General features: G+C 40.0%; 1 protein-coding gene across 11 annotated transcripts in view; it reads right to left on the reverse strand.

Moving 5' to 3' along the window:
* Nucleotides 1-15676, reverse strand: part of LOC113144137 (cancer-related regulator of actin dynamics) — a 66481-nt gene that overhangs the window by 24899 nt on the left and 25906 nt on the right. For 8 of the 11 annotated variants that reach the window (XR_003297131.1, XR_003297132.1, XR_003297130.1 and 5 more), the window contains exons 4-17: nucleotides 14988-15114; nucleotides 13781-13921; nucleotides 13630-13689; nucleotides 9769-9924; nucleotides 9371-9470; nucleotides 8571-8844; nucleotides 8002-8467; nucleotides 5883-7161; nucleotides 5599-5729; nucleotides 5315-5477; nucleotides 5044-5162; nucleotides 4451-4544; nucleotides 2946-3251; nucleotides 437-559 (exon numbers count right to left, since the gene is read on the reverse strand). Coding sequence is in view for 7 of the 11 variants with exons in the window: in XM_026329886.1 (XP_026185671.1) it covers nucleotides 437-559; nucleotides 2946-3251; nucleotides 4451-4544; nucleotides 5044-5162; nucleotides 5315-5477; nucleotides 5599-5729; nucleotides 5883-7161; nucleotides 8002-8467; nucleotides 8571-8844; nucleotides 9371-9470; nucleotides 9769-9924; nucleotides 13630-13689; nucleotides 13781-13921; nucleotides 14988-15114 (3539 nt within the window). In the remaining 4 variants the exon portion in view is untranslated. Of the gene's footprint in view, nucleotides 1-436; nucleotides 560-2694; nucleotides 3252-4450; nucleotides 4545-5043; nucleotides 5163-5314; nucleotides 5478-5598; nucleotides 5730-5882; nucleotides 7162-8001; nucleotides 8468-8570; nucleotides 8845-9370; nucleotides 9471-9768; nucleotides 9925-13629; nucleotides 13690-13780; nucleotides 13922-14987; nucleotides 15115-15676 lie in introns of those variants that run through there. The other 3 variants (XM_026329887.2, XM_026329890.2, XM_026329891.2) reach the window with 3 other exon arrangements.

A 15676-nucleotide genomic window follows, 5' to 3' on the forward strand; every position in this document is an offset into this window, starting at 1 on the left:
TAGTGACATCGATTTTGACTGTGATGCTTGACATCCTGCAGCAAACCAATGAGTGACTATGCATATTGACTATATGCATATTGTTTATTTACATGCTTATTTGTAATTGCAAAATGTTTCATAATCAGCAACATGCTACCAACATGACAATACAGCTAAAAAAAATGTATTAAAAAGATACAAAGATCACGGTAATGATAGCATTTCATAATTCCTCAATAACTGACATTTTGGAGATAATACATTTCTGTAGGATGTTGACGGTTAATCTGCAGATATGTAATGAAAATATCAAGAGAGAAAATTAAAAGATCTAATTTACATTGACAATCTAAAACACATTTAGTTAGTGTCTGTGGACCATGTAAGATGAAATATATTTGAAATAAACCTGATCCATAGACAGTTTGAGAGAAAGTGGATGAAGAAATATTACCAAAAGTCACAACTGGCAGTGGTTTGTTCAGCACACTGTTGTCCAACTTCATTTGAATGCCATCCCATTTTAGTCTCTGGCCAGGAATCTTCACATTCCTCAAAATGTGTGTATGTCTCACTGCTTTAAAGTAAGCACACACACACACACATATTACAGACTGACAGAACAACTATCCTGTCCACTCATTGTTAAGGAAAAAATAAATGAATTGCCTGACTCTTGTAATTAAAGTATCCTCTTTAGAAAATAACATCCTTTTTCCTTTTTGAAAGGGCTAGTAACATTAAATGGAATCAGTTACGTTAGATAAAAATGAACTAATATTCACTGCTGTGAAGCTATATGCACTTGCTGTCATCCAGGCACATTATAACATAGTAGGACTCCTGAAAAAATATGGATCCACCTTGAGTAAGACACAATGACTGTCTTGGTCTAACTGTGTCATTTAGAAACATGACTGTACATCAGGGTGAAAAGAAAGTAGCCTGTCTCTAGCTGTGTGATTGCACAGATTATACAAATCTGAAGACAATATAATAGGAAAACAACAACTTGTGTGCAAATGCATTCTGGTCCATCTAGACTCTGGGCCCGCTTTGACCGCCTTTCAGATTGAACCCTGCTGGATGTTTGTTTTTCAGAGCCATTTTAGGCCCATTTGCTCATCCATACAGTATTGTTCAAAATAATAGCAGTACAATGTGACTAACCAGAATAATCCAGGTTTTTAGTATATTTTTTATTGCTACATGGCAAACAAGTTACCAGTAGGTGCAGTAGATTCTCAGAAAACAAACAAGACCCAGCATTCATGATATGCACACTCTTAAGGCTGTGCAATTGGGCAATTAGTTGAAAGGGGTGTGTTCAAAAAAGTAGCAGTGTGGCATTCAATCAGTGAGGTCATCAATTTTGTGAAAAAACAGGTGTGAATCAGGTGGCCCCTATTTAAGGATGAAGCCAGCACTTGTTGAACATGCATTTGAAAGCCTGAGGAAAATGGGTCGTTCAAGACATTGTTCAGAAGAACAGCGTACTTTGATTAAAAAGTTGATTGGAGAGGGGAAAACCTATAAAGAGGTGCAAAAAATTATAGGCTGTTCAGCTAAAATGATCTCCAATGCCTTAAAATGGAGGGAAAACCAGAGAGACGTGGAAGAAAACGGAAGGTAACCATCAAAATGGATCGAAGATTAACCAGAATGGCAAAGGCTCAGCCAATGATCAGCTCCAGGATGATCAAAGACAGTCTGGAGTTACCTGTAAGTACTGTGACAGTTAGAAGACGTCTGTGTGAAGCTAATCTATTTTCAAGAATCCCCCGCAAAGTCCCTCTGTTAAAAAAAAGGCATGTGCAGAAGAGGTTACAATTTGCCAAAGAACACATCAACTGGCCTACAGAGAAATGGAGGAACATTTTGTGGACTGATGAGAGTAAAATTGTTCTTTTTGGGTCCAAGGGCCATAGACAGTTGACCCCCAAACTCTGAAATCAAGCCACAGTACACAGTGAAGACAGTGAAGCATGGTGGTGCAAGCATCATGATATGGGCATGTTTCTCCTACTATGGTGTTGGGCCTATTTATCGCATACCAGGGATCATGGATCAGTTTGCATATGTCAAAATACTTGAAGAGGTCATGTTGCCTTATGCTGAAGAGGACATGCCCTTGAAATGGTTGTTTCAACAAGACAATGACCCCAAACACACTAGTAAACGAGCAAAGTCTTGGTTCCAAACCAACAAAATTAATGTTATGGAGTGGCCAGCCCAATCCCCGGACCTTAATCCAATCGAGAACTTGTGGGGTGATATCAAAAATGCTGTTTCTGAAGCAAAACCAAGAAATGTAAATGAATTGTGGAATGTTGTTAAAGAATCATGGAGTGGAATAACAGCTGAAAGGTGCCACAAGTTGGTTGACTCCATGTCACACATATGTGATGCAGTTATAAAAAACTGTGGTCATACAACTAAATATTAGTTTAGTAATTCACAGGATTGCTAAATCCTAGAAACAAAAACGTTTGTACAAAATAGTTTTGAGTTTGTACAGTCAACGGCAGACACTGTTATTTTTTGAACACACCCCTTTCAACTAATTGTCCAATTGCACAGCCTTAAGAGCGTGCATATCATGAATGCTGGGTCTTGTTTGTTTTCTGAGAATCTACTGCACCTACTGGTAACTTGTTTGCCATGTAGCAATAAAAAATATACTAAAAACCTGGATTACTCTGGTTAGTCACATTGTTCTGCTAATATTTTGAACAATACTGTATATAAACCTGAATATCACTGAACAATCTGGGGCATCTCACTCCAGGCTTTGGCTTTCTTCTTGGCCAATGCCATCCAGGGTGGCTCATCCTGTGACAAAGCCACAGGAGGAGGCAGGCCTTGCTGGGAAGACAAGGTCTGTCCGGAAAGCCCTGGAGCTCTTGAACCAGACTTTTCTTGGGTGCTTCTCTTTGAAAAAGGAGGGGAGATGAGTGTCTTACTCTGAGACTCTGGTGTCTTGGATGAAAGTAGGGATGCAGGAGTTTTGGAGACAGATGATGGGCTGGTGCAAGATGGATGGTTTTGGGTAACTGGAACTGGAGTTGGTGGGTAAAGGGATCTTGTGGCTGGGTTAGGGTGGGATACAGGTTTTACAGTGACTGGTAGAACCTGGATTTTTGGAGGGACGGGGGAGGGCAGCAACTGGGACTTCGAAGATTGCAGTGGCACTGGTGTTGGAGGTGGGAGAGTTTTTCTGACATCCTTTTCCACATTTGTTGCCAGCTTATTCATCTCCAGTGGGTTCACTGAAAGAAAAAAATACAAACATCCACATGTCAAACAAACAAGTCTAAAGAAGCATTTCCTGTAATTTTCTTACAGTGGGCCTGAATGGATGTATATGGCTTTAATGCATTATGTTATATAACTCATTTGTGCTCTGAATAGCTAATGTTTTAATACAACATGATTTAATGGGCCTCCATAGACTTTCACGCAGTATATATACTAACTCATCAAGTGCTCATAAAATCCTAATGAGCTTATCCACAGTTGGTAAGATTTTAATTAAAATTGGGTTATAGTAAAAAAAACAAAAAAAACAAAAAAAACAAAAAAAAAAACTTTATGCACAATTTTACATATCACTATAGTCTTGGTAGCATTAAAACTGTAGACGTACACACAAACAAACATAAGGAACAGATCATTAAATTTTAGCAAATAGTACAAAAACACAGGAAACTGCATAACTATATATACACCAAATATGAACAATATTCAAAGCATCATTAATTAAAAGTTAGCTAAACTAAAAAGGTGTACACGAAATAGCATACATAAACTGGGCAGCATTTAAACTATACATCAGGGTAAAGAAGAGTCATTACACACATAACCTAACACAGTTATTATTTAGAATGGTAGAAAAATGCATTTGTCACTTTAGGAATGCTGACTGTCTAATGGGATCAAAACAAATGTGCAGAACTCTACTAGTTATAGTGTGAAGAAAATTTTGATAGATCTGATGGAGTAGCAGTGGTTGTCCAGGTGAGGGCAGCACTGTATAAGTCAAAATTTACATATGCGCAACAAAGCAACAAGAAGCAAATATTAGAAAAGTGTTGTTATGTGTCTATGTATAAAAGCATACTGACCAGATTTAAACAGACCTGAGCTCAGAATGCATATATATTTTATGCCAACATGCAGCTTTAAATCAAACAGTGCCTAAAGGTTTTTCATGCTTCAGTGGATATGTCTGAATTTCTTCTCTTCTCGTGTGTGTAATCAGAACAATCAGCCAGTGCACAATGGGTATGAACAATTTCTGGTGTGAAAATAAAACATACTAATAAACACACATCTGTCCATGCACATTGGGATGTATGTAAATACACTCAATACTTCTGTAGAAGGACATGGAATTTGATTTCTTTCCAAATTTGAAATGACCCATGTGTGTGTGTGTCTGTTAATGTCTGTGCATTTCACTTCAGACCTTTGTTGGCAGATTGAGCTGTGTGACTGCTCTGCTCCCTGCTTGCAGCTGAGCTGACATATATTGGTGGCGAACTCTTCCTCTCTTGTTCCTCCTGATGTCAGAGAGCAGCACAGTCAGTTACTTGATTAGATTAATGGGGGTAGAAATATGTGTTGATATAATGCATACAGTAAGGGGGGGGGGGGGACGACCACGCAGTCATGGTACACATACACCCATCCCATCTGAACTGTGTATTTTTAAAAAAAATCCAAACATTAACATTTGCATCTGCAACTTCATCATTCTGGGCTGTAGCTAGATAAAACATTCCTGGTACTGAACTTAGATCTTAGCTTCAAAGCAGTTATACCCCTCAGCATTACTTATGTTTGAGGATCAGAATGACTTGTGACTCCAGTATCAGAGAAAAGTCATTTACATATTTCCTCCCTCTCTTTTAAGGACTGGACAGTATTATTTCACAACAGAAGAGTATTTCTCACAACAGAAGAGTATTTCTCATGGTCTGTGTTAAATTTGTTAGACACTTGTGCTGAGAAACCATATGTATGGGACCACAGAGACAGACACATGCACATAAAGATTACCTTTTTCACTGTAATCTCATCTGGTGAGATTTCTTTATAGATTTTCTGCTTCTGTCTGGCCACAGAGATCCAGCTGGGTGACTCTGATCCACCAGAAACACCATGGTCTGCAGCTGAGTCTGAAGCGATAACAGCAGATACACACCATGAGCTGAACCAGGGACTGTTTACTCTTTACTCCCTCAAGCCTCATTAAGCCCAAGTTTTTCACTGTATGTATAAGAAAGTTGGTAGTGCTTTGAGGACAGCAAAATGGTGTCTGCATACATACCTGAGATGTGCTTGGATTTTCCTCCACTATCTCCATGTACATCTGGTTTTTTAGGGAGGGTGGGTTTGTTGCTGATTGACTGACTTTGGAAGGGCTTAACACTGGCTGGCTGCAGTGGCTCAGCTTTACAGCTTATAGGTTGAATTGGCGGGTCTACAGGACACTGAATAAGAGAAAACCAGAGTTAATAAATAAAAAGAAACAACTGTTCTGTTCCCTGCCGCCCTCACTGACCCCATTCTTTTGAAATCATATATTTAAATATAAACTCACTGTGTCCTCACCTCTGCATTTTCCTCCTCTGAGCTGAAGCGGTGCTGAACTGATGTCTTCCTCAGACGAACTCCAAATGGATTGTCAGGGTTTCCCTCCACTATGATAGAGCTCTCTGTGGGCAGCAGGTGGACAAGTTTGTCTGTGGTTAAGTCAAACAGCCAGTTTACCTCTTGTGTGTCAGTTTAGACTACTTTTGTTGCTTATAGTGCATTGAAGCAGGGAACCAAAAGACAATTAGACAAGCATCAAAACACATAAAAATGTACAAATTCTTGTGTTTAATGCTGCTAACCTTCTGTGTTTGCGGCAGCTGAGAGCTGAGGTTTAACAGGGTTTGGAGACAGTGATGTTTTGTTCTGTGGTTTGGCAGTGGTTCTTCCTGCATTCCCTGCACTACCAGGGCTCAACACCAGTTCAACCTTAGCTGAACCCGCTGGCTCTGCTTTAACAGCTGGATCCTTCTTACCTGTAGCCTCCAGCTCCTCACCTCCAGACCCCAAGGCATTGGAGGGTGAAGAACCACAGACAGGTGGGGAGGAAGGAGGAGTCAAACTGTGTGATCTCTGCCAGGCAGGGGTGATGGCGAAGCGGACTTCGCTCTGATCTGAACTTCTGGATGGTTGGTTGATTGTTTCCTCCACAAAGACAGATGGTGTAGCCTCTTCTTCCTGAGCTGAGTCTTCTTCTACACTGTCAGATGGTTCTTTTGATGCTGAGATTTGTTCTTCAGCATCAGAAAGTGGCTCATGTTCTATGGGTTCGGCAGCAGTTTGGGGCTGCTGGAAGAAAGATGTGACTTTCTCTGGGCTGGGATACATTAGATTTATGTGGATGGTACTGGTCTTACTGGGAGTGATGGTCCCACTCTCTTGTGACTGAGTCTCAAAGTGGGGCTCTGGGAGAGACAAAGCAGGGGGCTTGGAGGAGACAACAGCTTTTTCTGTGGCTTCAGTGTGATCCTCTCCCAGCTCCACATCTTGCTCAGTATAACCTGGACTAGGCTGGTTTGCTTCTTTCTCTTGCTCTGCTTCGTGTTTGGTGTGTTTGATCTCTACAACCCCCTCTTCTCTCTCTTCTTCACCTTCCCATTCATCTTCAGGGGTTTGGTTATAATTTGCTTGGCACTCACGCACTGTGGTGAATTCCTCTTCATCCAGTTCTGTAGGAATTTCACTATCGTCTGTGTGTTTTATAGTGTCGTCTCTAACCACAACATCCATGCCTTCATCTGCCTCCAATAGTGGCATGGCAACCTGTACATCTTCAACTGCTGCACCATCAAACCACTCTGTCATCTCCTCTGCGTCATCCTTTTCTTCTTCTGTGGCTTCCTCTGCCTCCTCTAAGTTCTCCTTCACTTCCTTCACCACCTCCTCTTCATCATCATCCTCTGTTTTCTCTCGCCCTTCCTCCTCCACCTCTGGCTCCTCCTCCAGCTCTATGGCTTCCTCCTCCCCCTCACTCTGGTATTCTTCTTCCTCTTCCTGGACGTTAGTTTTTCTACAGACCAAATCATTTTCTTCCTGAGGTTTGACTTCCTCTGCTTCTTCTTTCTCTTCTTCCTCTTCTTGCTGGAAGACAAATAAGAGGGGAACAAGAAAAGCAGAGATTTGAGTTTTCACAACAGTCTCATGGAAGAGCCACATATACAAACAGACTTGTTCCTAGATGGCTTGTATAAGTACAGTATAGTATTCAAGAAAGATTCTAGCATTCACCAGTTTTACAAGTTTTTAAACTATAACAAGGTAAAAAAAAAAAACATGGAAATATGACATTTCTGTTTGTTTCATGTAATAATTCAAGGAAGGTTACAATCTTCTTATCACTCCACACAGACCTGTCCGCCACTTGGTCCACCTCTATTTTAATTCTCTTCTAAGTCATATCCTTCATGGAGACCTACATCATGATGCAGCTTCCACTGCAGCTTGTGGCATTATGCTTTGTATCAATACACCAACTTTTTCACTCACATTTTTGAACCTCAATCCTTCCCTGAACCAACTCTCAAGTTATTTTTGTGCCTGAACCTAATCAATCTTAACCATATCATAAAACAGACTTATTATTGCAGTGGTAATTTATAATGGTTTGTGTATAGGGGCATTAGATCAGAAACCAGTTTAGTTTGCTATTGTATTTCGCTCATTTATGTGATATAACGTATAAAGTTTGGTTATCTTTTGGATGCTGATTAAAAAACAGTGGGACTTGAAGCACTGTTAAGTTTTTTCTTAGAGTATTTTGTAAATGATGCAGTGGAATGGGTAGCTGTATATGCAGAGAGAAAGTTTTGGTGACTCCATTTAGATCAACACATCTGGTTTTTAAAGCTACTTAAATAATTATTTTATAAACTCATCTAAAGTACATATATATAGTATTTTCACAGCTACTACTACTACTACCTCCTTTGCTTCTTGTCCTTTCACCTCTTCTTCCACAGCAACTACTTTTTCTTCCTCTTGACAGGAAAGAGTTACAAGCTCCTCTTCCTCAGTGGTGTGGCCCAACAACAGGGAGCCCGGGTACGTAGCCTGAAAACTGACAGGCTCATCCACCTCTGCCTCCTCTTCCTTCAGCTCCGCTCCTCCTTCTGTCTCAACCTCCTCTCTCTGCTTTTTGTTCATCTCATCCTCCATCGTCAGGCCCACACCTTCAGTCTCTGCGTTCAGCAAGCAAGTGACAAGAGGAGTCTTCAAGGAGCTCAGCACCTCCTGTAAGAGTGAACTCTCCTCTTCTCTGTTTCTCTCTTCACTATCTTCTTCTCCTGTTAGCACCAAATCTGTTTCAACCCTGTTCTCCTCAGCTCCAGAAGCAATGTCTGGTGGGTCCATCAAATACTCTCTTGGAATAGCCGGGGACTCTGTTGCTCTGAAAAGCAGAAATCAAGAGGTCAGATTGACAGGAGGGGAAAACAAAAATAATACTGACTATGAGAAGGAAAAAAAACAAGCAGGAAATCATGTCTAATCACCTGGGACTGTCCAGAGAGGAAGCTCTGGAGCTGGATTTGGAGGAGGGTAGGGACTGAGCATATGGGACTTCCTCCTCTGAGAGACCCTGGTCAGGAGGAGAAGTATCCAGGTCATGAGAGACATCCTGTTCTGCTTCTGACTTATCCTCTCCCTCCTTCATCTCCTCATTATCTCTCAACAAGGATTGTCCGGAATGCTGTGGTTGCACTTTCTCCTCATCCTCTGCTTCTTCTTCGATCTCCACTTTCAGTTTAACCTCATCAAATCTTACAACTGGATGACAAAGAGAAATAAAGGCCTCAGAGATCACCCTGATATCCATCAACAGCAGCAAGTACTGTAATTGAAAATCTGTGGCAAGAATTATGAAACAAATCTAATCAAATCAATTTGTGTTTAAATGATGAAACAAAATAAAACACTTTTTAATTTTCATGTTTGCTATGCATAATTTGCCAAATAAACAAATAAAAAAATGAATGCACTCAAGAGTACTGCTATCAAAGATAATAATCTGCAAATTGTCTGTCAGTTTGAAAACATTACATTTAAATGTTATTATGGCAACATTATGAACAGGAGTGAACTCTAAATTATTTGCTCCTGAAGTTTTTGATTTTAGTGCTAAATTTGGCAGCAACTATGCATTTTTAAAATTGAAAATTTAAATGTTGATACCCAGTGTGTCCTGCACATACACATACACAGGATATGAAATTTACATTACAATTTACATTACATTTTTCCAATCTAGTAATTGCAGTGAGAATCTAATTTGAAGTCGAAGAAACCATCTGACCATCTGCCTTTTGTTCATGCTCCTCCCCCAAAGCTTCTGTTGTAAAGGTGTTCAGCATTTCACCAACCACAGAATCTCCCTCTGATTTCACTTCCAGCCTCTGCAGGGACACAGGACATTAGCAATGACATCAGAACTATCAGTACCACTCCAATGGCCACACTCCGCTTTGACTACAGGATGAAGAAGATGCCAACTCACAAAATCTCTCCTGCACTGAGCAGAGCACTCATTCTGCGACTGAATCCTTCCTCTGACATTTTGAGAGGGCAAAAGGTCACAATCCACATACTGTATATTTATAGGATGAATGAACTAGCTAAGTTGTAATGAAATAGACTGGTCCTTTAAAGGGAATATTTTAGGTTGTGTTGTCTGTGTGTGTCTTAGTGTCTTACACTGGCAGGTTTCCTCTTGTTGCAGGCTTTGTGTCTCAGGCCCAGCTTGTGTTTGGCAGCAGTGTTATCCAGACAGCTGAAGGGACTTGCCGGCTGACTGAAGTCCCCTGGAACCACCAGGGGGCTCACCGCTCCACTGGAGACAGCACAGGAATTCTGGGAAGACAGAGACACAGTTACAGACAGAATCCTTAAAAACTTTTGACAAATAACTTGCTAACAGAAGAAATACTCTGTAGGCATTTGTGAATGCAGGGAAATGAACTCACTGCTGCAGCTGAATTTCAAATAAATATGGTTCATCAGCTGGAGTTACTTCTGGAGAAGCTCCAATAACAAAAACTGAATTTGTGTACTAATGCCCTGGGGAAATTGTATTTATGTGCCACCAAATTCACTGTCTCCCATTCTTTTCCAGTGGACAGAGCTAGAGACATCACAGATTTGAGTCATCGCTGTCTGCTTGTTTGCAGTGGGTGTGTTCATTATGATAAAAAATGTGAATTTTCCCTTTAAATGATGAAGGAAGTGGTAAAGGAAACCAGGGAAAACAAGAAGGTCCAGCAAACAAAGGAAGTGAGGGAAAGAAGTCCAGCTGTAAAAATATTAGCAGTCCTTATGTGTAGGACCAACACTTGCTCTGTCATCACTGTTTAAACATTCAATCTGTTCTCATGTACATAGAGTTCAAATAATCTACATGCTTCGGCCAACTAAAGGAGCACAGTGACAGTTTCAGGAACCTTACTACTTTATTTTGAAACTATTCTTAACCTAAAAACCTCAACACTGTCTGAGAGCAATGATTTTTCTAAAGGGAAGACACATCTTTCTTTTGGAGATTTCTAATACAAGTTTTAATGTTTCGACCAACAATCTTTACTCAAATCATCTACAGTGTATTGGATTTGGGGCAGACATTTCAGAGATGAATATCTATAAACCATTGCAAATAAATTCTAAACTATTTACAAGGCAAAATAGTAAAGATGGGTATGTAAAGATGGTATGTTTTCATGATTGGGGAGAGCTCCCCATTTAAAATCCATGTTCAATTGTCTGTCTCATACCTGGGCTTACATATTAAGTAACAATTCTTTGCTGACATTTGTTTATTTATGGAGATTTCAGCTCTGTTTGTGAGCGTCTGTGTGTGAGAGGCCAGCCAGGGGAGACTCTGAAAGCTATAACTTCAAGCAGACATGCTGACTGCCAGAGAAACCATTGGAATGCACTCTGAACACACACACTCGCACACGCACACACGCACGCACGCACGCACGCACACACACACACACACACACACACGTTGTGGGTCAGTGGAATAACATACAGTACTGGCTAGAGAAAAGAAAAAAGGTCACAAAAACAGTTACACAGAAAAGGACACTGACATGAAGAGGAAGTTAAGCAGTAGACTTATTAACGTGGGCAAACACAAGCTGGGAAGTCTCCAAAGTATCACATACTAAACACCTGACACTGTTTAGCATCTGTACATATATACCGATACACTTGTGGTCTGTTCTAAATTTATTGCACAAATCAGAGTTAAAGTTATTGTACGAAATGAAGTTAAATCTTTGTGCAAAAAAATATCTTATTAAAGAAGCATGCAAACTTTAAAGTCCATTGTTAATATCCAGATGTGATATAAGAAGCATCAATATGGTGGTCTGTTTCTGATTCCACCTCTGAATAAAAATCGTTATACTACCTCCTTAAATCTGCAATAATTGAATCTTTGGCCAAGCACAAAGTACAGCAAACCTGTTAACAAATTGTTGACTCCTTACAAATTCAGCAGGTAGCAACAGCAGGGTTGATTTAGAGTCACATTTGGGGCCACTTGACAAATACAATATTCACTTTCTTTTAGTTCTTTTTTGGTTTCTTCCGGGTCCTGATAACCCTATATGAGGGTTAAAGGTTAAGGTATTGTCAGGGGCAAAATATTATGTAATGTTCACCAGCTATTGTCTAGCCTTGGTGTTGGACAGGTAGTGTACAGTGCTTTCTTTTTGAGAAAAGTTAATTGCTATAGATAGAAAATGATGCTAATATGAACAATGACAGTAACGTGCTCCAGGCTATAACTGTGCTTTTACATCACACAGTTATTTGATCTTTTGTTAATATAAAGATACTGATTAGTGCAACTTTAGCTAGACAGAAATATATATTCAAGAAGCCCCTTTGCTATATTATAATAAAACCTCATAGCAATAAACTGATAAACTTAATGTTTCCCAATGACGAAGTTCATACTCTTTCTATAAGCAGTAAAGAGAAGCCAGAGCCAGGAGCCCAGCGTTATTTTAGCCTGTTATGGACCCATTGGTCTGGCTTAAAATTAAGTGCTGCAATTAAATCAACTATATTTTCAGAATAAAATCACAAAAAAACATTTTGTGTCTCCATGAAGTCTGTCATGAGTGTTCAGTGAATAAAAAAGCTCCAGGAAGTGCCACTGTGATGGTGAATCATAAGTCACTGCAGTCCTCCTTGACTACATTCTTGTCTGTGGAATCCACTTTAAAAAGGGGTATTTTCAGGTTTTTGTGTGCATGCCTTTGTAGCTGGCCATTTGTGGTTCATTCCTGTGGGTACATAACTAGCCAAAACCCTTCTGCAATTGCTAAAACCACACTATCATTAAATGCTCGTTTTGACATACTTTGCTGACTGTGCTTTGAGCCCACATTAGAGTCAGTGAGACTAAATAGGTAGTTGAATTTTTTTCAGGACACTTTTCTTATCAAAAATTAGCACTACTGTCTGTCCACTCAAAAGGTACTTAAAAAACTGTTTTAACTGTTAGGGGCACTTTATGTCACGTGGGTTGACCACTCAGACGCTAGGACATTAAGAAAGAATGGCCATTAACACACTAATAAAAGCAGGGGAATGGGGTCAAGTAGAGAAAGAGGTCAATTTGCATGAAGGGAGCCTCTATTCAGAGCGAGGAGTAGTGTTTCAGTGACTGGATCATGAGATGTTTTTAACCATCACAGTCACATGAGTAAAAGTGCCACAAGCCTCACAGTTGCTCAGGTTTCTCCTGGCCTTTACGACTTTCTTTTTAATATTAACGCCTGTTTGCAGATGGAGAATCCACTCACCATGCTGACATGCTAACATGATCGCTTCAGTCTTTACTGAGAGAATTGATTTTGAGTTGTAAACACAGAAGATCACATTTTCAGTAAATTTGTCAACTGCAGCACAAATCAAAATATTTATTAGACCTACTTTTGTAGACCCATGACACGCCATTTTGATACATGAACCATATATATACAAGAATGTAGTGGTTAATCGCTTCTGTACATTTATTTGCTAACATGCTAGTCATAACAACATCATAGGGGAACTAAACAGTAATAGTGAATGTCAGGGCTGTCAGCTTGGAGTTGTACAAAAGCTTTTGTGGCTTCACTTTCTGATAAATGTCCTCAAATGGTGTCACTCGAGCCACTCTGGGCTGGATCGGCATCCACAAATTTGAAAATGGAAAACATCTGGGGTACCGAGTTAGAAAGAAGTGAGGGTACCAGACCTCTGCAGTCTGCTCCTCATCACTGCTTGAGGCTCAAGGGCCAGGGCTATATTAGCTGAGCTGGTATATTTGCTCATACCGTCATAACAAGCCTGAATATTTAACCTAATTATTATTGATGGAGTCTCTTGTGGGTAACATGAGCCAGGATTTGAAAAGGTGGAAGAGTGCATGGAATAAAAAAGATGACTTTGGTCTTTGGTCTACATTGATTTGAATACTTTTTTAAAAGTGTTCATTGTGACAACTTCACAGGAGCCTAGTGCTAAATCATCAAACTACTCTTCTTAATGTCTCTATACCTGATCATCATCACCATCTATTCCCTCCAGACTGATGGAGCTGTTCCTCTGTGCCTCATTCTGAGCAATAGAGAAAGAATAAAGTGTTAGCAGGATGATAAGCAGCAGACAGCACGCAGGTGGACATCACTCAGTACTGCATGTGTGTTACCATGACGGCTTGTACTGCAGTGTATTCAGGTGGACTACAGGGCAGACCATCATCCTCAGACATGGTTCCAGCATCTTCTGTCCTCTTCACACACATCAGGGATGGAGGGGAGCCCAGTCTGATAGCCTGCTTCAGCTGGAGCTGCAGAAAGATAAAAAACACACACAATTAGACAACGTGTTTGTGTGTATGGAAGTCACCAATGTTGGGACCAAAACACCCGAATAAAAGTCAAAAAACTTGAAACATAGTCACAAACGTTTTTACAGTGGAGGTTTAGTGTGTGCATAGACAGTTACAGATGGAGAGGAGCTAAATCTGACAGCCTGTTTAATAAACTACAGTTTTATAAAAAAGCAACAAAGGTGTGTTTGAGTATGCATTTCTATATTTACACAGCTTGGACAGTGTAGAAATCCTCACCAGTGTGGAGCGTGATTAACAGAAAATGAGTGTAAGGACGGTCAATTGGCACTCAACAGAGAAAGTGTTTATTTTAGGCTGTGTGTGTATAGTGTTGTGCAGTAGGTATCACAGAAACAGAAACTAACAGACATGTTATCTGCTTGTTTCGTGCTGCTGATGCCCTGTAACAGTCACTCAAGGACTCACTGACTCAGGTGCAAAGCAAACACTGGACAAAACAGCTTTTCAGGCTGAATGCCAGCACACACCAAAATCAGGACTGGACACACATTACCCAACATTATCTTCGCATCAATCTATTGGAATTTGATACTATTGCAAAGTGCTTTATGTTCCAATAGTTACGCAGCTTGTACTATTTTTATTCTTATGTAACAACCTCTTATCAAAGAGGCAGCCCAGCCTAGAGTGACCATTAAGGTCAGAAAGTCTCAGACTGTTTTTAACACTAAATTTCAGTTTATGTCAAACTGCAGTGTTTAACAATTGGTGCATGTGTCTTTCTACGTCTGTCGATTAGATTCTCTCTCTCGGCCCAAAACACTTTCTCTGTATTTCAGCTACAGGATGAAATCAGCATTTTTAGCAAATCCCCTTTATACACAAATTCTAACTCTTGTAAGTAGCTTGGTGAGTCACATGTCTTTGTGTTTGAGCTGGTTGTTGAGACATTTGTTCAGTGTGTTTGAGCTTAAAATTGTACTCTGGTTGAAGAATAGAATCAAACTAAAAGGTCATATACACTTTTTATGTGCAGATTAAAGTGTATCTGTGTATGTACCTGTAGCAATTTCACTTTTCCATGAATGCTGTCCTGAGATGCCCCCAGGCCCTCGTTGGCCTCAGATGAGTCAGAAACAAACACAGAGTCATGTGACAAGGCCTTGCTGCCCAGGTTGATCTTTGACCTTTGGGAAACAGGAAGAGAGAAAACCTGTAAATAAATAAATGATGTTACTCAGTTCTCAATAGACAAAAAACAAATACATTTGTGCTATTTCTCTCCTTAATCCAAGAGCAGTCACTGATTTCTTTTTCTATTGTGGTTTGTTGTGCACTATTGATCATAAAAAACAAGGTAGAATGGCTGCAATTAAATCTAAACTGATATATTGTGTAGTAATGAGGAAAAGCCAAGAGTGGCACAGCATAGGGAAACAAAGGAAATCAGGACTGTCCACAGGAAGTGACATTCCACCACAAGTTAAGAAAACAGGAAAAGCCAGGAGCCTTCACGGAGGTGAGTTTGACAGAACAGGACATGGACATTAAAACACAATCTTCCTTTCTTAAATTATTCCTGTCCTTTTTGCATAAGACAGGATATTTATCTAAAATGAGACATTTATCTCATATAAGAAGTATTTATTTTAAAGGACAGAACAACTCCAAGCTCATTCATCGTATATGGTGCAGTGCAATTAGCAGGCACACAGCAGATATGTATGGGACAATCAAGGTTTCCAAGAT

The sequence above is a fragment of the Mastacembelus armatus genome, chromosome 10 (genome assembly GCF_900324485.2).
Source record: "Mastacembelus armatus chromosome 10, fMasArm1.2, whole genome shotgun sequence".
Lineage (NCBI taxonomy): Eukaryota > Metazoa > Chordata > Actinopteri > Synbranchiformes > Mastacembelidae > Mastacembelus > Mastacembelus armatus.